General features: G+C 57.6%; 7 protein-coding genes across 7 annotated transcripts; 3 read left to right on the plus strand and 4 right to left on the minus strand.

The window, feature by feature from the left end:
- Nucleotides 1-1081: 1081 nt before the first annotated feature.
- PG994_008510 (methyltransferase domain family protein) lies at nt 1082-3435 on the minus strand (the record flags this gene model as incomplete). The annotated part of the gene is made up of 3 exons (XM_066859919.1): nt 1082-2092; nt 2155-3184; nt 3344-3435. The coding sequence occupies 3 exons, from the start codon at nt 3433-3435 to the stop codon at nt 1082-1084; spliced, it is 2133 nt and encodes a 710-aa protein (XP_066713508.1).
- Nucleotides 3436-5387: 1952 nt separating this feature from the next.
- On the plus strand, nt 5388-8726 carry PG994_008511 (uncharacterized protein; the record flags this gene model as incomplete). The annotated part of the gene is made up of 2 exons (XM_066859920.1): nt 5388-7700; nt 7749-8726. 2 exons carry the CDS (start codon nt 5388-5390, stop codon nt 8724-8726), a joined length of 3291 nt encoding a protein of 1096 aa, XP_066713509.1.
- A 2399-nt stretch (nt 8727-11125) lies between these two features.
- Nucleotides 11126-11365, plus strand: PG994_008512 (uncharacterized protein; the record flags this gene model as incomplete). The annotated part of the gene is made up of 1 exon (XM_066859921.1): nt 11126-11365. The coding sequence occupies one exon, from the start codon at nt 11126-11128 to the stop codon at nt 11363-11365; it is 240 nt and encodes a 79-aa protein (XP_066713510.1).
- Nucleotides 11366-12969: 1604 nt separating this feature from the next.
- Nucleotides 12970-14982, plus strand: PG994_008513 (MFS transporter; the record flags this gene model as incomplete). The annotated part of the gene is made up of 5 exons (XM_066859922.1): nt 12970-13135; nt 13232-13265; nt 13393-13640; nt 13948-14543; nt 14590-14982. The coding sequence occupies 5 exons, from the start codon at nt 12970-12972 to the stop codon at nt 14980-14982; spliced, it is 1437 nt and encodes a 478-aa protein (XP_066713511.1).
- Nucleotides 14983-16715: 1733 nt separating this feature from the next.
- Nucleotides 16716-17611, minus strand: PG994_008514 (uncharacterized protein; the record flags this gene model as incomplete). The annotated part of the gene is made up of 2 exons (XM_066859923.1): nt 16716-17492; nt 17576-17611. 2 exons carry the CDS (start codon nt 17609-17611, stop codon nt 16716-16718), a joined length of 813 nt encoding a protein of 270 aa, XP_066713512.1.
- A 457-nt stretch (nt 17612-18068) lies between these two features.
- On the minus strand, nt 18069-18701 carry PG994_008515 (uncharacterized protein; the record flags this gene model as incomplete). The annotated part of the gene is made up of 2 exons (XM_066859924.1): nt 18069-18362; nt 18438-18701. The coding sequence occupies 2 exons, from the start codon at nt 18699-18701 to the stop codon at nt 18069-18071; spliced, it is 558 nt and encodes a 185-aa protein (XP_066713513.1).
- Nucleotides 18702-18957: 256 nt separating this feature from the next.
- Nucleotides 18958-19682, minus strand: PG994_008516 (uncharacterized protein; the record flags this gene model as incomplete). Its single annotated transcript, XM_066859925.1, has 3 exons — nt 18958-19168; nt 19251-19441; nt 19533-19682. The coding sequence occupies 3 exons, from the start codon at nt 19680-19682 to the stop codon at nt 18958-18960; spliced, it is 552 nt and encodes a 183-aa protein (XP_066713514.1).
- Between the last annotated feature and the right edge of the window lie 30 nt (nt 19683-19712).

The following is a 19712-nucleotide window of genomic DNA, read 5'->3' on the forward strand; positions in this document are numbered from 1 at the left end:
ATGCGGGAAAAGCTGCATCACGGCTCTCGAGGAGGTGAGGGTGGCTATGTTTCGCCTTATAATAAGCTAAGCTGCTGAGGGGTGGCTAATGGCAAAAGGCCCTGTCGGGGCAGCTCCAAGCTGATCTGATCAAGAGGAATGGTTGGCTTGTAAATCGATCAAGAACCCCCAATAGTAAGAGGGACAGCCCTTGACAACCATGGCGCAGAGTACGGGGCATTTGCTCTAACCAATCCCTTAGACGGTCTTTGGTTTTGATATTTCAGGCTACCACGGGCAAGTCAAAGCCTGCCAAGCTCTTATCTTCTTTAAGCTACTACAGGATTCAGAGTGCATGTAACCTATTCTCTACGATTGCCTTTCAACACGTAGATAAGCAGAGTTCGTGGATGATTATAAGGTCTTATAAGCTATACTACGTGTACTATCTATTTAAGTAGCAACTCTTAAACGTACTTAAACACAATATATTGCTCCCTCTCTCTCCTTTTACTTTCTTCCCCCGAGCCCGAATAGATATGCAATAATTTATCCAAACAGAGAAGCTTACCTTGCATACCGTGCGAAACTTGAACAACCGTGCTTGTGTCGGGCTGCTCTGGTAATGGTTCTACGCAGCAGCAGTGCGACGTGCTTTGCAAGCCGCATTGTTGCTAGCCAACGTCGAGACCAAAACTTCTTCTACAAGAAGAGGACAACGGCCGAGTCAGCCTAGGTGACTCATTTGGACGTCGCGTAAGTAAATTGGCGATAATGGCATCGTTCTGACAAGAGGCAACGGAGAAATTTCATGGTGACAAAAGGGTGGTAGAGCGTTCACGTAGCTTAAATCTTCGAGTCACCCCCCAAAACCAGATCAGATATACTAAAGTCGGTACTATGTTCAGAGTGAATAACCGATTACTACTGCTAGACACAGACTATTTCATCTAAAAGGACGGAATCAGCGCGCTCCTGACGTTCATTCGCTCATCACGATCGTAAAGGGGGTTACATGCCAAAAGAGCCATCAGTGCCTAGGTGAATGACCTGCTCCATCACTCTCTGGCAGTAAGGAAGTCATTCATTATTCTTATCATCGTCAAGAAGAACAGAGGGCTTTCAACGTTTCAACCCTTCCACCCCCCTGTATTAACCAACTGCACAAAGAACCCCGGCGCCCCCTGCGGCCCCGACCACCCCTTCCCTCCACGACCGCGAGGTAAGCCCGCAGCTCGTCGTCGCGGCTGATCTCGATGGTCATGCCCTCGCCCAGGATGCCCTCGACGCGCTCGCAGACAACCGCGGTAGTCGCGCCCGCGTCGTTGAATCCCTTGACCGCCGTCTGCTGCAGCTCGGCAAACGTCCGCGTCGTCAGCGTCGAGATCCAGATCGGCGGGCCCATGTGCACGGGCGAGGACGGGTGCAGGCGCAGGTACACGGCCACGGGCGGCGCCGGGCTCGGCGGCGTGGGGAACGGGCTGGGGACGAACGCGTTGCTATTGTGCTGAGAAGAGGGCGTCCCTAGGGACTGGGACTGGGCCTGGACCTGGGGTAAGTGCTGTGGGGTCATGAAGGATGGGGTCTGGGCGGCGTGGTGGTGGGCGGCGTGTGCGCTGATATCGGGGCTGGTCAAGAGTACAGGCAATGCTGTCGTGTTAATGTGCGGATCAATGGGCAGGCTGTGGTCAAGGACAGTGCCAGGCATCATGTGGTTATGGTCTGGCATGGGACTCGTTGCCAGTGGCTGTTGGTGTGTAGCAGCTCCGTTCCGCATGCTTTGAGGCGCATTCGCCATTCTATGATCACGCGACCGAAGATGGCCCGATGTTTGGATGGGGGATGTATCAGGATCTATGTGCATGGTCTCTGGGGTCGTCGGATCCGATGCCAGTGGCGTGGGAGTAGATTCCAGATGGACTTGCTGGATTGGAGTGTAGTCGACCTCTACCAGGCATCCCTCTTCCGAAGGCGACATCTCAAGAGGCGTGGCAGCAGTAATACGAATGCGCTCCTCCGCGACATGCGGCGTTCTGTGGCTGTCCGAAGGTGAAGCGACGACTTTCGACGCCGCTTTCTTCGGGCCCCTCCTCGATTGGTCATCTCGAAGTCGCTTGAGTATATCGCTAGCCATAACCTCGACAGCGTCCAAATTCTGTTGGCGCATAGGGTCACCGTATCCGGAGCCAGTATCCGGCACAGCACGGCCGAGTTGGCCATCCATCTCCTCTTCAGCTCTTCCCAGTGCTCCTTTCCCCCCTCGGTCTTGCTGCTGAAGTTGTCTTCCTTGAGGATCGCCACGTATTCCTGGCGAATGGTGCGTGACTCCTCCGGGTCGATCTCCAGTATGTTCTTGGCCTCGGCAATCGTCATCTTCTGCTCCGCCGTGCGCATGCGCTTGGTGACGTCGGTGCAGATGACGTCCAACGCGAGTCTCTTGCCGTCGAGGTTGTCCTGGCTTACCCACATGACCGTCTGCAGGTGGGCGATGTCCCCTATGAGGATGCTCTTGACCTCTTCCCACCGCGTGGGACCGGCTGCCGTCTTCTTGCTCACTCCGGTGACTTCACATATCCGGGCAAACCGGAGTCGTAATTCCCGGTAGAGGCTGGCGTCAAGATTGAGTATCGATCTACTCTCATCAATGGTGGTTTCGGAAGGGAAGCGGGACGGCCCCGGGGTGTCTGTAGAGAGACTGCCGTCCCCTCCACCACGGGTACGCCGCCGACGTTTCCGTGAATTCAACCTCCCAGACACTGTAGCTTCCAGGCTAGGCGACTTCGTCGGTGATGACGCAGTAGTCTGGGATTGGACATGGTCCTCGTACATTCCAGAGTCCGAAATTGGTTCGTCGTCGACGCCCTCGGTATCGCTGAGGGTGAGGGTCAGGTTCGGCACGGAAGACTGGGACTGGGCCTTGATCGCACCGTCTCCATGACCACCACCGGCAGCCGCCAGATGATCACCCGATAACAGCGGGTTGGACTTGCGCAGCAGCCAGCGGTTGCGCGAGCGGACCCTCATGAGCTCCCGGTGCTTGATGTCGAAGCCATCTTCTTCAGTCAGGACCCGCAGCATGTCCTTCTGCGACAGGTTCTTGGCCCATAGCTCCTGCACCCGCGCGACGAGGCGGTCATTCTTGTGCGCCGGGTTCTGCTTGGACGGGAAATCCCAACGGCGGAATTGGATCTGGTAGGCACGTTTGCTGTCCAAAGGGGTGATGGCATGTCAGTCAGTTGAGATGGATACACAAGTGGATAAGGAGTCGGTCGGAGTCCGGCGAGCGACAACACCCACTTGGGCGGGCGGCTTGGCGGCTGCGAGTCAGATATTCGGGTACCTTGGAGTGAAACCATGTTCCGACCGCATGATCTGCATGATCTCCTCCAGCGGCTTCTTCTCCTCGATGTACAATCGATAACAGACATCATGGTATTCATCCCAGTTATACACCATAATTGTCGGTCTTTTGGTCGTGATCTAGACCATCCATTGGACGTTGTCGAGAGTGCGATCGGTAGCTGTCGCGGTCGCCGGAGCCTCGCTTTGTTTTTGCGTTTCTGGTCGGAACAGACGGACAGACTGAAACAGCTGCGCGGAATTTGGGAGCCGTGCTGAGCTGACTAAGAGAAGCGTTACACCCACCAAGCCACGCCCACAGCCACATTCGTCCTGGAGTCTGTTCGACTGGCTAAGCGAGATACACACAGTACGTGTCTCATAGAGCGCACTCATGATTACACTGTCCTCCTTCTCGCTGTCTCTCCAGACGACATACCATCGTCGCACTACACCCATGGGGCCAGCCCGTGGATAAAAGTTGTGCGTGGCCAATAATGCAACTTCGCCTTGAATAACCATGATAAAATATCGTCGGGATGGCACATCAGGTGCAGCCACGAGACGGAATGCTATGAAAAAGACACAAATGTTCGTCCGGAGATGGGAGTTGTTGATCTTTTCTTTGATCAAACGTTTATATAATTATACTTCGGGCCGTTAGCTATAGTTACAGCTCTCCCACCCAACGTTCCTCCTGAAGAATCTGTCAGCCAATGCTGTAGCACGTCGGTCGTAATAGCCTAGGGGCTAAGTCGCTAGCACACAGCCTATTCGAAGTCGATAGGACGGGCACACACACGATAATGATGACAGGCGCGCGTTTGCGAACAGGTGTTGTGATAAGATAAGCTCTCACTATACGAAATAGTAATTTTTATCTGTCGAGTCGTCCACAGCAACGACGTGAATGCAGAGGCCCTAGGATGTCGCACAGATCGCGGAGGGCGACTGCAGGGGCGTTTCCATAAGACCAACACAGTAAATGTCATCGATTTATAACCCTTCATATAGAATGCCATACTATCGCGGTCTTACTCGAAAACCAACTTGATGGCCGTCTTTTATGGTCACGTATAGTCACATCGTAAATGTGTAATGTGATTGGCCGGCGACCTGACGTGTCATTGATGTCAGGCAATACAAAATTGGGGCGACAGAGGAGGGGCTAGTCGGGGAGGGAAAAGGGTAAGTAGGCCAGACCCCTACATAAAAACAACCGTGGAAGCTACTACCGAGACATGACCCAAGCTCCCTTCACTATGACATACGACCCTCATCATCATATCACAGTGGATTCCCCTTCTCCAAGTCTCAGCCATCAGTAGCCCTGACCCTGCGCGCAGCCGGATCACGACTAGAACCTGACGTACTGCTAAGACCACCCCCCCCTCTCCCATCCCCCATTTTCCAACTCAATCCAGACCAAGAGGTCTTTCAGGCTCTGGACCTTTGCTTCGAACAGGCCACACAGGTTCGAATACACAATGACGAAGCAATTTCGTCGACGAAATTGGTCCTGCCACTTCCTCGCCAGCCACTGATTCGAGTGCGCGCACCACGCCAACAAAAGTAAAAAAAGAAAAGATTTTTTCTCTCTTGTGCGGCAGTGGGCTTTGTCACTTCCCTTGTCTTCCTACTTATTAGTCTGTGATACTAAAGTCCGTCCGTATTGTCAGTGGATTCCGTCATCCGCGAGAGCTAGCCCACCGCTTGCCCACCATACCATACCTAACCCTCTTCTTACCCCGTGGGATCCGTTTTGGAGGAGGGAAGGGCACCATTGCCCAGCCCAGCTGCTTGCTTCCTTGCTGCTACCAGCTCTATACGGAATTTTCTACTCTATTATGTGTCTCGTCTTCAGCCGGTGATCGCCCTACCTACACGCGTCTCTCCCAGATGTCTCCCGCTCGCGGTTACAAGCTTTCGACGAGAAGAGAAGAAGAACATCCACCCTACGGTCACAAGCTTTCGACGACAAGAGAGAATAAAACGAATAAATCTACAGACCACACCCTCCTCCTCCTCCTCCTCCTCCTCCTCGCCCTCCTCCTTCTGCCTCCTCCGCCATGGAGCTCCACGATAATAGCAGCAGCCGCCTCGTAGACTTCCCCCAACAACCACCAGCGATGGCCGAGCCCAAGTCGGAATTCGACCCGTCCCCAGGCCACCTCCAGCTGGGCCAGTTCGGGCCCCCTCCGACCCTGGATACCCGACGTCCCCTCCCCAAGTTCGAAGGCCAGGATCACCAACAACACAACGGCGGCGGCGGCATCACATCCTCGGGCGCCATCCCAGGCAGCAGCGGCCTCACCCACCAGCAAGCCGCCCAGCGCCGCGAACAATTAAAAGCAAAACGACGCGTCCCGGCCGCCCAGCGGAAGCGGACGAAGCTCAGCTGCGACTACTGCAAGACGCGGCGCTGCAAGTGCCAGCGGCTGGACCAGGCAACGGCGGACTCGTCGATGGGGGACGCGGGCCGCGACGACGAGGGGCTGACGCCGTGCAAGCTCTGCATCGAGGCCGGCATCCAGTGCGTCACGACGATGCCGCGTAAGCACCGCATCTACGGCAGCGTCGAGAGCCTCGACCGGCGGTACCGGGCCATCGACGCGCTGATCCGCGGCTTACACCCTAAGCTGGGCGCGGAGCCGACCGCGGAGGAGGTGGTCGCGTACGGGCGGGAGCTGGGCCTCGGGATGCCGGATTTCGACGGCATCATGCCCGAGCCGCCCACGCCGCAGTCCGTAACGACAGCAAAGAGACAGCGGTCCGTGAGCGCGTCAGCATTATTGTCGCCCGTCTCCCCCGAGAACAAAACGATCAAGCCGGACCGCAGCGACGAGGGCACGAACCTGGTGCGCGACCCGAGCGGGCGGCCACACTACATCGGTCCGGCGGGCAGCCTAGCCTTCTTCACGCGCCTGCGTAACCTGGTCGCGACGCGGTCCAAGAGCACCTCGTCGGAGCTGAGCAGCGACCCGCACCCGGAGCACCTGACGGCGGACCTGATGGCGGACCCGACCATGGTGTACGAGGGCCACACGCAGCGCGGCGGCGACCGGCTGCTGCGCCCGCCGCTGTCGCCGTCCATGTTCCGCGGCGACTCGCCCACGACCAGCTTCAGCGGCCACGAGGGGCACGCCCACACGTCGGAGCTTCTGCGCCACTGCGTGCCCTCGAGCAAGGTCCGCTTCCCCGAGCGCGCCGTCGCCGACCGCTACATCGAGGCCTTCTTCCAGCACATGCACCCCAACTTCGTGCTCTTCCACCGGCCCACCTTCCAGCACGTCTACGAGGAGATCTGGCGGGCCGCGTCGATGGACCACCAAGGAGGCGGCAACAAAGAGGGCGTCGGCGTAGGCGGCGTAGGCGGCGTTAACGTCCCGGGCCCGGGCTCGGACGCCACCAGCCAAACCACCTACGTCTCGGTCGGCTGGCTCGGCTGCCTCTACATGATCTTCATCTTCGGCTGCCGCTCGCTGCCGCAGAACAACCACACGCTCGACTTCCAGCGCCGCTACTACGCCGAGATGACGGGCCTGCCGCAGCTGCTCGTGACGCTCAGCCTGCCCAACGTCTGCGCCCTGACGCTGCTGAGCCTGCACTCGAACAACACCAACGACCGGACGGCGGCCTGGACCTACCACGGCGCCGCCTGCCGCCTCGCCGTCGCGCTCGGCATGCACCGCCAGGACGTGTCCGGGTCCTTCCACCCCATCACGCGCGAGCTGCGCAAGCGCGTCTGGTGGACGCTCTACTGCTACGAGCAGAACCTGTGCTGCTCCCTGGGGCGGCCCAGCGCCATCGACGACCGCGAGGTCGACGTCGACTACCCGGACGAGCACGTCCTGGCGCCCGCGGCCGGCCAGCCGCCGGGGCTCGCCGAGGAGCACGCCAAGCTATGGCAGCTCGTCGGCTGCATCCGCCGCGACGTCTACGACTTGGCGCACTGCCCGGCGAGCCGCTACCACCAGGCCGTGCAGTACCTGCGGCGCCTGGTGGAGTGGCGGTTCGCGCTGCCGCCGGCGCTGCAGCCGACGCCCTTTTCGTCGAGCAGCGCGGCGGACCGGCGCGCAACGCACGAGGACCTGACGGCGTGGCGCTCCGTTCTGATCCTGCACATCGTGTACCAGTGCGCGCTGGGGCTGCTGTCGCGGCGCTTCCTGCTGCGCGAGGTCGAGGCCAGCGAGCAGGGCGTCGACCTCGGCGCGACGGCCGACGGCTTCGTCGTGACGCAACTGAGCCGCGTCTGCGTCACGTCGGCGATGCGCGCCGTGGGCTTCTTCGTCGAGCTCTGGCGCGGCGGCGCCTTCAACGCCATATGCTGGTTCGACGTCTACTGGGCCTACCTGACCAGCATGGAGCTCACGCTGCGGCTCGTGGCGCCCGACGCGGCGATGCCGCCGCCGAAATCGACATCTCAGCAGCAGGGGCATCAGCAACGACCATCAACCTCATCGACCGATAGCCGGCCGCGCGGCAGCTCGCCCGCCTCCGAGGAAGCGGCGCAGCACACCTGGAAGTTCACGCCCCTGCAAACGCACCAGCAGCAAGAAGCGCAGCAATCCGCGTCGTCGGGGTCGCGGACGGACCTGGGCCACGAGCTCGAGGCCCTGCTGACCCAGAACCAGCTGGTCGAGGTGCACAGCGTGGCCGAGCTGGCCGACGCCGTGCGGCGGCTGCACGACATCCTCAAGACGGTCGAGATGAGCGGGACCAACGCGCGCTTCGCCAAGATCGCCAACGAGTTTGCCAAGGCCATGAAGCTCGTCGACGGCCGGCCCACGTCGACGCTGTTCGGCAACTCGCTCGGGCACGAGCTCGAGGGCGTCCGGGCGGGCGAGAACCCGGCAACGCTGCGGCAGATGGGGCACCCGCAGGAGGCGGCGCAGCAGCAGCAGCAGCGCCATGGCGGCGGCGGGGCGGGCGGGATCGGCTTTTCTGCAAGCGATATAGAGGAAGGACTGCCGCCGCAACAACAGCAGCAGCAGCAACAGCAGCAGCAACATGGCCACCCACCACAGCCGATGGAGCAACATCATGACCCCCTCGCGTCCTCAAGCTGGCATAGCCTTCCCCCGCAGCAGCCGCCGCACGTGCACCACCCGCTGGCGGCCCCCATGTTCGGCCCGGACACGCGGCACCCCAGCCTGGGCGGGGTCGACTTCGTCTACTCGGGCGTCTTCAACCCGGCCACGGCCACCACCGGCAGCGCGGAGGTGCCGACGACCGGCGCGGGGCCCGACATCCAGTGGGACATGGTGCTGGCGCCCGAGCAGTGGGAGCAGAGCCAGAACCTCCTCACCGACATGTCGGACCTGAGCTGCCCGAGCTGGGCGTTCATGGGGGGCGGCGGAAATGTGTACCCTTACATGAATATGGGGGGACCTACGGGAGGGTCATGACGAATGGGGGAGAAATTCAAAGGAGAGAAAGAAAAAAAGGCTAGAAGAGAGAAATGCGCGCCTAAAGACGCATACTTGCACACGTGCGCGTGGATCCATGGCAGATGCGACGGAAAGCATCTTCCCAGAGTACATTTCCCGGATAACTTGAGAGAGTGTCGCCAGTGTCTTGATATATGAGGAAAACGTGGCTTTCAATGCTGAAAACGCAAAGTCGTTGAGTGGCAATCAACACTTCATGATAGTGGCATACGAACAAAGTCGTTATGTATCGTATGCACTCACCTACCTAATATAATTAACGATTGCTGAGATGTAGATACATGAGGATGAATATGATAACATATCCAAAATCATATTATGGCTAGTAAAGATTTAATAAAAAAGAACTATTAATGCCAAGGTAAAAGTATACCATTTGAAATAATAACTAAAAGAGTTCTAGCACGTTTAGAGATAGAGTATCTATTATAGTAATGAATAATAATACTAAAGAAAAATGATCTTATAGTGAAGTCCGGGCCCGTTGCCCTCGGACGCGACAAGTCCCGGATGATCTGGATGGTGATGTCGTGCGAGACGAGCGAGACCTCGACCCGGTCGACCCCGGCTCGAGGGCAGCGTTTGGAAGGAGCGGATCTTGTCTGACAGCGCCGCCCCGTCCGTGTATTACGCGCCGTCGCTCACGACAGGGGGCGTCGACGGCCTCGCTCGCGTTCCCCCCCGTCGAGTAGGTAGGTATTATGATCGGTCCTCCGAGTCCGGTTAGGCTGATGCGGAAGATCAGCAGAATATGGAAGCCCGCGGTCGCGTGAGGGCCGTCGTGTTGGACTGCAGCCCGTCCTTGGAGAGGAACATGCTCTTGGGCGCGGCGGCGGCGACAGTGGGAAGGCAGCTTGCAGTTGAGCGCCTACAGTGCTCCTTGTACAAATACATGATCAGGTGCACGGGCGCATTTCCCAGAGATCAGGGAGACGGAGATGGAACGAAACAACAGTTTTAGGTGTAGTTATCAGGGCGACTGGTTCGAAGTTGAGCGTGATTGGGCCACTGGAAATAGCAGCGCCTACGAAGCGAAGGTACCAACAGGAACGGCGGGGAAATCGGGGAACTGTAGATAGTACAATACGGTGCTAAGCACCGTTCTGGTCCGTTTCGCTTTTATTCGAAGCTTTTTTATATAATATACTGCGGCGGTGCTGCGTCTTCCCTTACTGAAACACTTCGTTGCACAAGGTTAAGAGCCGAATTAGTACCTACTAGGTTAGTGTCGGTAACGACCTGGGAATCCTCGGTGTTCTATGTTTTGTCCTTTTGGTCGTCTTAGAAAAGCATCTTGTTCAGTTGATCAATTACGTCAATAATAAGGCTTGGCTCCAGTGGTCAATCATACTAATGAGTAAAACTCCGTCCCCGTCCCCGTGCCGAATGCCGCACGACTGCATCGATCGTATATCGCATCCTACGTAGATCCTAGGTCAGGCAGTCGGGTCCTTTTGGATTTTCGACGCAAACCCCCCATCCCCCTGTGCCCCATCTGTGCACACCACCACACATCCGAGAGGTCCAAAAAACCTCTCTTCCCCAAGGACTTGGCAACTTGGCAAACTTGGCACTGCCACTGCCACTGCGGTTGTTCTCCATGGACCAATACACATTGCATCGTCCAGTAGATGCCCTGCAAAGGTGTCTGTTAGCATGCTGCCAGTTTGCAGGAAACGGTGTCACTAGATGTAGTCGCGGCCCCCTCCCTCTCTCTGGCCGTCTGCTTACTACTGTACTACCCCGGCAAAGCCACACAGGGCTGATTTCCCATGTTGGTTGCTAGGGGCACACCTCGGACTCGCACTCGGCCCCGTGATATTCCCGTCGTATTTGCCCATATACGGCTGCTGCCTAGGTATGTAAGCAAGACGTAGTATGCTCAGTAGGTCTGCACCAATACGTGTGCGAATGATAGATGTAGGTATGGATGCGTCGGGAAGTTAGAAGTCTCTCGACTGAATCCCAAAGCCAAGCCCCAAGATAACCCAACGGTCAGTCGTCAGCGCTCAGTCGTCAACGCTCAGTCGTCAGCGCCATCGCCGTGCGCAAATTCGAGCAAACACTTGATTATTATTAAAGTAACACGCTCACCCACCCTCACATTACACCGGTAGTATGTTATGATCGATGCTGACACTTTCTTCCTTTCTACTCTCCATTGCGCGATTGTCTGTCTGCTCAAGCAAATCTAGAGAATCCTTAACTTTACCTTCATCGAGCCAATCTACCGAACCGTAGTAATAATACGCACACGCACATCAGCAGAGAAAAGGCAGCAGAAAGAAAAAGAAGAAGGAAGAAGAAGAAAAACAAGATGGCCAGTTGGAAAGAGCAACTCGCGGTTCCGCGCCACCATGATGATGATCGCCCAGATCATGGTGACGCTCGTGGTCATCCTCGTCTTCGCCATGGCCTTCGCGGCGCAGACGGGCACCATCAAGATGCCCGTCTGGGCCGACACCTGGCAGGGCGTGCCGGCGGACATACGCAGCACCTACGCCGCCTCCCTGCTCGGCACCGTCAGCTTCATCTTCGTCCTCTTTTTCGGCGCCGGCATCCTTCAGATGATGCGCGAGGCCAGGAATGACCCCTGAGGAGGCTGATAAGATCCGAGAGGCTTTGAAGGGAAGATGAGATGACGGGGCTGGCTGGTTTCATCCCGAGTCGCTTACATGTTCTGGGCCGATCGGGCGAGTCATGTGTAGTCGTCGGGTCCCGTCCTGTACTCCAAGCGCCAGATTGCCAGATCTTCAGATCTCCAGCCGCACAATCCCGTTCCGAACTTAGCTGGGTGAAGCCTGGTGCGAGCTTTTACGCACTTCGTTGACAATAACACATCGAGTCGGTGGTGGGCCGCAGGTGTCTTTTGGGGGAGCACAGGTCCACCTTACGACCCCTCCCCACCACCATCCCACGCCAAGCGAATCGGAGCAACCATCTATCAACCCCGGTGGAAGATCCCGAGCTCTCGCACGATGCGATGCCATATGATGCGACTCGACTGCGACAAATGATAACCAACGCGCGACCGACCGCAATCTGTCGTCTCATGATAATGAGATGGGAGCTGCATGGAACGGATAGATCCGTGCTTTGCCACGCTACGCCGAAGCGCGATTATAACAATGAGACGATCTTGGTGCAGCGGTGACTTGACATCATCAGGGAGGCTAGATTGGATTACGGCCATTATTTTGCCCTCATCCGAACCGTGCTGTGGGGTCATCTGACGTACACCGACACTTTTGGCGAAGCGTCAGGGCTCTAGTCGGGCAGGGCTTGCACTAGCCATGCCGTGGTGCGGTGGTGTTGAAGAACAATATCGTACAATGCATGGGGGCAGATGATTCGAGGTTATCTATGCATTCGGGCCGCTCCAGTTCATGTAGTATTGGATGGGAGGTTGGAGTGGAACACAAGCACACCGGAACTTCCGCGACAGAGTTCCGTGTGTGTATGGTTTTGGAGTAGTGGTCCTAGGATAGCGGCATGGTCATGCTTGCCAGTAGATAACCTATGTATTAAGTCATGGGCATGGGAAGCTGAAAGAACTGTGGTTGAGTTGAGTTGACAGTCGCATAGGTGTTTTCCAAACGCCCTTATCATACTACATGGTTTGGTCATTTCAAGGCGTAATATCAACTCCAGTTCACAACTTCCACCTACCTAAAGACATCCAGTATTAATCATCGTTGAGCCCGCTTCCAATCTGTGAATACTGCTTGTCAATTACTACCCCGCGTGGCGCGAGGAACAAGTTCCGGCACTTACGAGGGTGAAGAGAAGAAAACGATTGGCCTGAGCCGGCGCCAAGCCCCGCCCTACTTGCTGGATCCTAGATTGCCGGGATGACGGAGTTACTCAACTGCTTTACGATCTACGAGCCCGTGACCCCAAAACAGCCATGGATTATTCACCGCCGGCGGGGCCATTATTGGAACGAACCCTCCATCAGAAAGTTTGGAGGCCGAGGGGCCAGGGCCCTGGAAGCCGTGTCTTAAGTAGCTGATGGTATTCCACCACCAGAGCCGGTTAGAGTCCTTCCCCTCTCCCTCTACTACCCATCAATCTTTCACTTGGAGGAGTGCTTGAACTTGGGCAAAAGTGAACAGATTGGCCACTAGGGAAATTGAAGTTGTATTAGCAACAAGGGGACTCTACCTCTAAATAATCTCGCTGCCAAGCATCGCCAATCACGATGGCGGTCCCGAAACGGCAAGATTCCGACCAAGATCCCGAAAAGGGCACTGTTGCCCGAACCGAACCCAAAGCAGGTGCCGCCACAGCCGTCGTCGATCATGCGTTGGAACAAAGTGTTGTCAGAAAGCTTGATTATCGCATAGTTCCACTGGTCTCATTCCTGTGTAAGTGGTCCTGCCAAGATTCTCGGCGCATCCACACCGTCCGCACCGTACCGTACCAGCTCGGTAGAACTAACCGCAAACCCACTCCCGGATTAGTCCTCTTGTCCTTTCTCGACAGATCCAACATTGGGTGAGTCGCACACACGCGCGCGCGCAGTTTTGCATCTCGAATTCTCGGCGTTTCATTTGGAAGGCGCCTATTACACAGACCGAACCAAAAACAAAATAGAGCAAAATCTAACATCGACGTCCCCTAGGAATGCGCGCATCGCGGGCATGGAGGACGACCTCCACCTCGACGGCCCGGCCTACAACTGGCTGCTGACCATCTTCTACATCCCCTACATCCTCTTCGAGTTCCTCATCATCATGTGGAAGGTCCTGCCTCCGCATGCCTGGGCCTGCTTCATCGTCTTCGCCTGGGGCGTCGTCGCGTCGTGCCAGGCCGCCGCGACCAGCTGGGGAGGGCTCATGGCGCTGCGGTTCCTACTGGGGGCTAGTGAAGGTGAGTTATTTCTTCTTCAGAACAGAGAGAGACAGAGAGAGAGAGAGAGCGATCGGCTCCCACAGCAAAAGTTCGATACTTTTGTCAATTGGAAGAAGTGGCTAACATGAGCAAAACAGCCGGCTTCGGTCCTGGGATTCCCTACCTGCTGAGCTTCTTCTACTTGCGCCATGAGCTTGGGTTCCGCTCTGGCCTATTTTGCCGGTATGTGATATCATCTTTTTTTTTCTATTGAAGGAACCTAGGGAAAACATAGAACACGGTATTGGAAAGAGCCTCGCTCACTAACAATTTCTACCAAATAAAGCTGCACCCCTGGCCACCTGCTTCAGCGGCGCCCTGGCCTACGGCATCACGTCCGGCCACCCCAAGCTGGCCAACTGGCGCCTGCTCTTCCTGGTCGAAGGCATACCGACGATCTTCATGGCGCCCGTCGCGTACTTCTTCCTGCCCGACACGCCGCAGCACGCGCGCTTCCTCACCGCGAACGAGAAAGAAGCGGCGACGGCGCGCGGGGTCCGCCAGGTCGGCAACGCCTCCGCGACCCGCGTCGGCAGCATCAACTGGCAGGACGTGGCCGCGACGCTGCGCGACCCGAAGCCCTGGCTCACGGCCTTCATGTACTTCAGCTGCAACGTCTCGTACGCGTCGCTGCCCGTATTCGTGCCGACGATCCTGAGCCAGATGGGCTTCAGCGGCGTCACCGCGCAGGGCCTGAGCGCCCCGCCCTTCTTCCTGTCGGCCTGCATCACCGTGCTGACGACGTGGATCGCCGACCGCACACAACAGCGCGGGCTCATGATCATGGGCCTGAGCCTGGTCGCGGGCGTCGGCTACATCATGCTGGCGACGTGCAAGTCGGTCGCGGCGCGCTACGCCGGCGTCTTCCTCGCGGCCGCGGGCGTGTTCCCGCCATGGTAATATTTTGCCCTGGGTCATGAACAACCAGGGCACCGACTCGCGGCGCGGCGCCGGCATGGTCATGCTCAACGCCGTCGGCCAGTGCGGCCCGCTTCTGGGGACCAACATTTTTCCCTCGCGCGAGAAGCCGTACTACGTCACGGGCCAGAGCGTCTGCGCCGCCTTCATGTTCTTCACGGCACTGCTGGCGCTGAGCCTCCGTTTGTTGTTGCAGCACGAGAACGCGAAGCTCGACCGAAGATACGGGTCGCTCGACGAGCAGCGGGCGCGGGTGGCGATCGTGGTGGCGCAGGGTCGTTCGGCGGCGCTGCCGCTGTCGACGTCGGCCGCGGAAGAGACGGACGTGGGCGAAGGGGGCGAGGGCGAGGAGGCGGCGGCTGCTGTGGAGAATTACGGGCCCATGTTTCGATATATACTGTGAGAAAGTACTCCGTAGTATTTAGATCGGTTATTCGATTTCCAATGTTCAAGCCGATGTCTCTCTCTCTCTCTCTCTCTCTCTTCGTCGGCGAATCCATCGTCTAACGTTGTCTGCGTGCTTCACCTCGCACCGTGCGCTCGGGATAACAGCCAGCAGAGGGAAGCCCAGAATGCGGGTCTGTCTCATTCGCACACTTCCACCCCGACGCTCCTCGGCAGTTGGAGGGGACCTCATTCCTGTTGGCCGTCCCCGCGGCATCGGATCAACATGTTGTTGTTCCTGGAGTGAATGAAAATCGTCAGTTGGGTTTGGTCCATGTCAGGCTGAGCCAGGTGATGATGGATGGAATGGACTTACCCGCAAAAGACGCTGCCGCTTGGTTTGTCGTCGCATATACTTTGGGCGCAAGTGAAGTAGCACAGAGCGAGGGAAAGGATGAGCGTGAAGGAGCTGCATTTTGGGGATGGCAATGGATAGAACTTTGAGAACGATTGGTCGCGAAGTATGAGTAAATGGGTATGATGAACTGTTTATCTAGAATTGCGTTTGCGCTTTTCGTACGAGGGAGTGAGCCAACATTTATATCAATTCAACCGCCAGTATCACGGGCACAGCTCGGTAAAAAATCCATGAGACAAAAGCGACTGCTCGTATGGTAGGATTCGATAGGATTCAGGCATCTCCATACCAAAGCGCATGCAACTATGAATAGAAGCGCGCTCGTTCGTCGGCACGCTTAACCGTCCGTCGGGCACCTTTTTCTTACTGGACGACCCCCGCTGTAGCGACCCCACTGGACTGATTCTTTGCGGTGCAACTGTCTCGATTGTTGGAACCAATCTGAGCCGCCGAAGACTCTGTCTCGGTGGGCTCATTACTGAAAGTGGCCGATTTCTTTTCCCCCTTGCGACCCCACCCGTGCCGCAAACCCTCGCACTCCCGCTGCCGCCTTTCCGTTGCCAGTCCCTCGGGGCGGAAATATCGTGTTGATGTGTGCTGAGAGAGGTTGCAGTGCGACCTCTGTGTTCTCCTACCTAGCCGCGCTTACCGGCACAGACCCCTCCCTCGCATCCTCGCTTCGCCCACTCCAAAACGCGAGGGGTCGGCACGGGGCGTCCAATGTCACGGTTGGGAGATGCGACCAGGTACAGGACGAGGTGGTCAGTGTCTATGTTATTTTCCCCTAGTATTCGGTGCCGAGGTGGAGCCTTGTCGTCGATTGAGGGGGGGGGCGGCTCCCTCCTCGTCGCCTTGGCTGCGGACTGGAAGGATATGCATGCAATTGCCCAAACATGTTCGTCGCTATGAAGTATTGATAACAAGATTACCCCCGAATCAGGTAGAGGAATCTTGTGACATGTACGGCGCAAGCTTCTGGTGAGCAACCATTGCAGGTTCAATGTCTCATTGTCTGTGGAGGTAACCTGAGTCTTCGCTTGTGTTAATTAGAAGCCGATGCAGCTATCTACAACAATTATCCTGACCGGTGGGAAGACTAGATGGCTAGGTACAAAGTGTCTTCATCGTAAATGCATACTTTTGGCAAATGCATTCGATGAATAAGTATACTTGGTAATCATGCAGACTTACAAACAGACCATAACAGCCAATCCTTGACACTGCTGTTGCCGTCACCTCTAACAGCCAGTCTTTTTCTTCATCGCAATTTCGCGTATCTGTTGACTTCTCACAGGCTACTGCTTGGCCCCTCGAGTAGACTGTGCCGCCGCAGCCTACGAAGGCCCATGCACCAGATCATACCCGTTCCCCTTCTCCAGGGCCCGACGGTACGCCCGCCGCGACTGGCACCGCTCGACCCGAGCCTCGACGGCCGGGTAGTTGTCCAGGTCGACCAGCTTGCCCGCCACGGCCCATTCAACGTACCACTCCACCACGAAGTCGGCGCGCGTCGGGTCCGGGCCGCCCATGAGGAACTCGCGCGCGTGCTGCTGCTGTTTAGTCTTCTTCGTAATGATCTTGGGCCGTAGCAAGGCCCGCTCCAGCTCCGCGAAGCCGCTGTCGAGCTCCGCGTCCAGGAACGCTTTTCGTAAAAGCAGGTTGAACCCGGCCATGACGGGCCGGATGAAGAAGGGCGACATCTTGACCAGCATGCCGAGCACGAAGGCGAACAGGACGGTCGGGTTCAGTGTCGCCGTGCCGAGCGAGACGAGCTCTTCCTCGCGGACCAGATCGTCGCCCTCGCCATCGTCGACACTGCCATTCCCAGAAACACCTTCAGAAGAGGAGGCTGATGATGATGGTGATGGCAGGACAGGGTTCGCGACCTGGAAGCGGCCCGCACCGTCGTAGGTGCGGATCAGGTACAGCGCGATGGCGCTGCGCTCGGTGATGATGCGGCCCGAGTGCGTGACCAGCACGGGGGACCGGCCGCGCGGGTGCACTTCCTTCATCTCCGGAGGCGCGCGACCCTTTTTCCGTCGGTACGGGACCAGGTTGTAGTCGATGCCCAGCTCCTCCAGCAGCCAGAGGATCGACTGGGATTGGGAGTCCTAACGACCAATGAATTAGTCACATCGCGCCGCACGGTAAGTATATAGAGCGCTCATGCAGCTCTTGTTGGGCTGGCACATACATTGAGATGGTGCAGGGTGGGCTTTCTGTCCGACATGGTGAAATATCAAATGGAATGATTCTGGTGGACGTTTTTGGCGGGGTTGCGCTTTCGAGGGCTACACCTTTTATATGAAGTGTACAGTGCTAGTTGGCTACCAGGGTACTCGTATTTCCCAGTAGGTCACGTAGGTCACTCCACCAACTGCAATAACCGTATAGCAAAGAGCAAAGGGATGAAGACAATTGGAAATGGCTGAGCAGTATCGTAGCCATCTAGATCAGACATGATGATGCGACGTGTTTTGATCTGTCGCCTGGTCATGTGATAGATCGATTCTTTTCTGGCAGGGCAGTGTCACGGAGGAGGGGTCCATGAGGGGAAGCCAGCCAGAGCTAATTGACATGAACTAGCAACACTCTATTTCAAGACACAGCAATGTGAGTCAATACATACAGGGCAACATCTCCCTGCCTTGCTGAGACCCTGCAGCCTCCCATTAGATGTATACCTCTCACGAATCGAAGTGGACATCGGGCAGCTGAAACCGCTTCCTGTCTGAAATGCACCAGCCCGCCAGCGCGAGCACGATGAGCCCCAGCATCATGGGCCCCGCGTAGTTCATGTTGTCCTTGGTGACGGGCATGACGGTCGGCAGGCCCGCGAAGCTGAGCACGTACAGGATGTAGACGACGGCCAGAATATTGGTGACGATCGCGACGCCACGCGGCCGGAAGGGCCCCAGCGCGACGTCGACGACGGTCAGGAGGCCGAGGGTGCGGAAGGGCTGGTTGAAGTGGCTGGAGACCTGTTTTTAACTTCATGATGACTATTTAATCGTCCATCGAGAGAGAAAGAATGCGCATATGTCATGCTTGCTCACCTTGACGAAGAAGCCAGAGAACGGCAGCCCCTTGTTTTGGCTAAACGTCCACGCGAGCCAGGCCACGGACACGTAGCAGTTGTACAGGGAGATGTACATGGTGACCTCGTGGAACAGCACGAGCACCGTGGCCGCGGCCCGGGACCCCGTCACCCGCAGGTAGACGCCCATGATGGCGAGGCCCATGGGAGATTCGGTTAATAGTGAGGCGCCGCCGTCGTCGCCGAGGTAGTACGCGACGACGACGAGCCAGACAAATGCCATGGCCGAGTTGAGCACGACGGCGCACAGGATGGCGCGTCGCGCGTCTCCGTGCTCATGTGGATGACGATGTCGAACCCCGTGGCGGGAAAGGCGAGCGGCATCAGCCCGACGCCGAATGCGACGCCCGGGCGTCCCTCCCAGCCTACCCGGCTTCCGGGGGTGTGGCCCAGACCGAGGCGTGGCTGCCGCGCGTGCCGAGGGCCCCCAACACAGCCATGCTGGCGAGCCAGAAAACGGCGTGGCAGACGCCGCCGAACTACTCCAGGGGCGCGACGATCCGGCGGAACCAGAGGTTGCCGACGACGGGCGGCACGACGAAGACGCACATGACGAGGGCGGTCTGCCAAGCCGTCGGTTTAAGTTCGGGGTGCCACAGCACCGCGACGGCCAGGACTCCCTGCGCCAGGTAGACGAGGTTCGCGGCGGCGCCCGTCATCCAGCCGAAGACGGTGACCCAGCCCTGAGCCCTGGAAGAGGCCCCAGAAGCGCCGCGCGGTGGCGCCGCCGGGCGCGAAGCGGGCGGACCAGCGGTACTGGGCGCCGACGCACGGGTCCATGGACGCCATCTCGGCGATGGACAGGGCGACGAGGCAGGAGCCGACGCCGGAGAAGATGGTGCCGTACACCAAGGTGGAGGCGCCGCCGTTCTGCAGGTTGAGCTGCAGGGTGAGGCCGACGCACTCCCACGTGGCCAGCAGGGTGAAGCCGAACTGGATGATGGGCCAGTAGGCGATGTAGCCCTGGAAGGCTCAAGTGTAAGTATTAGAGAGAGAGAGAGACTTGCCCCTTTCTCAGGATTGGGATTCAAGGAGTAAATAAAACCGGATTTACCTCGACCAGTCTACCCTTGGAGGTGGTGCTGAGGATTTCGGCATCATCGCTGCGCTGGCTGTCCTCTTTGGAGTCGACTTCGTGCCTGCGAGCGCTATCCTCAACCTGTGTGGCGACTTGGACGTCGTCGTACTTCTCAGTGTCAGTCATTGGGAAGAGATGTTGGGATGAGATGGGGGT

This window comes from Apiospora phragmitis (assembly GCF_038363925.1).
Source record: "Apiospora phragmitis strain CBS 135458 chromosome Unknown utg000008l:1.0-3514335.0:1.0-3519231.0, whole genome shotgun sequence".
NCBI lineage: Eukaryota > Fungi > Ascomycota > Sordariomycetes > Amphisphaeriales > Apiosporaceae > Apiospora > Apiospora phragmitis.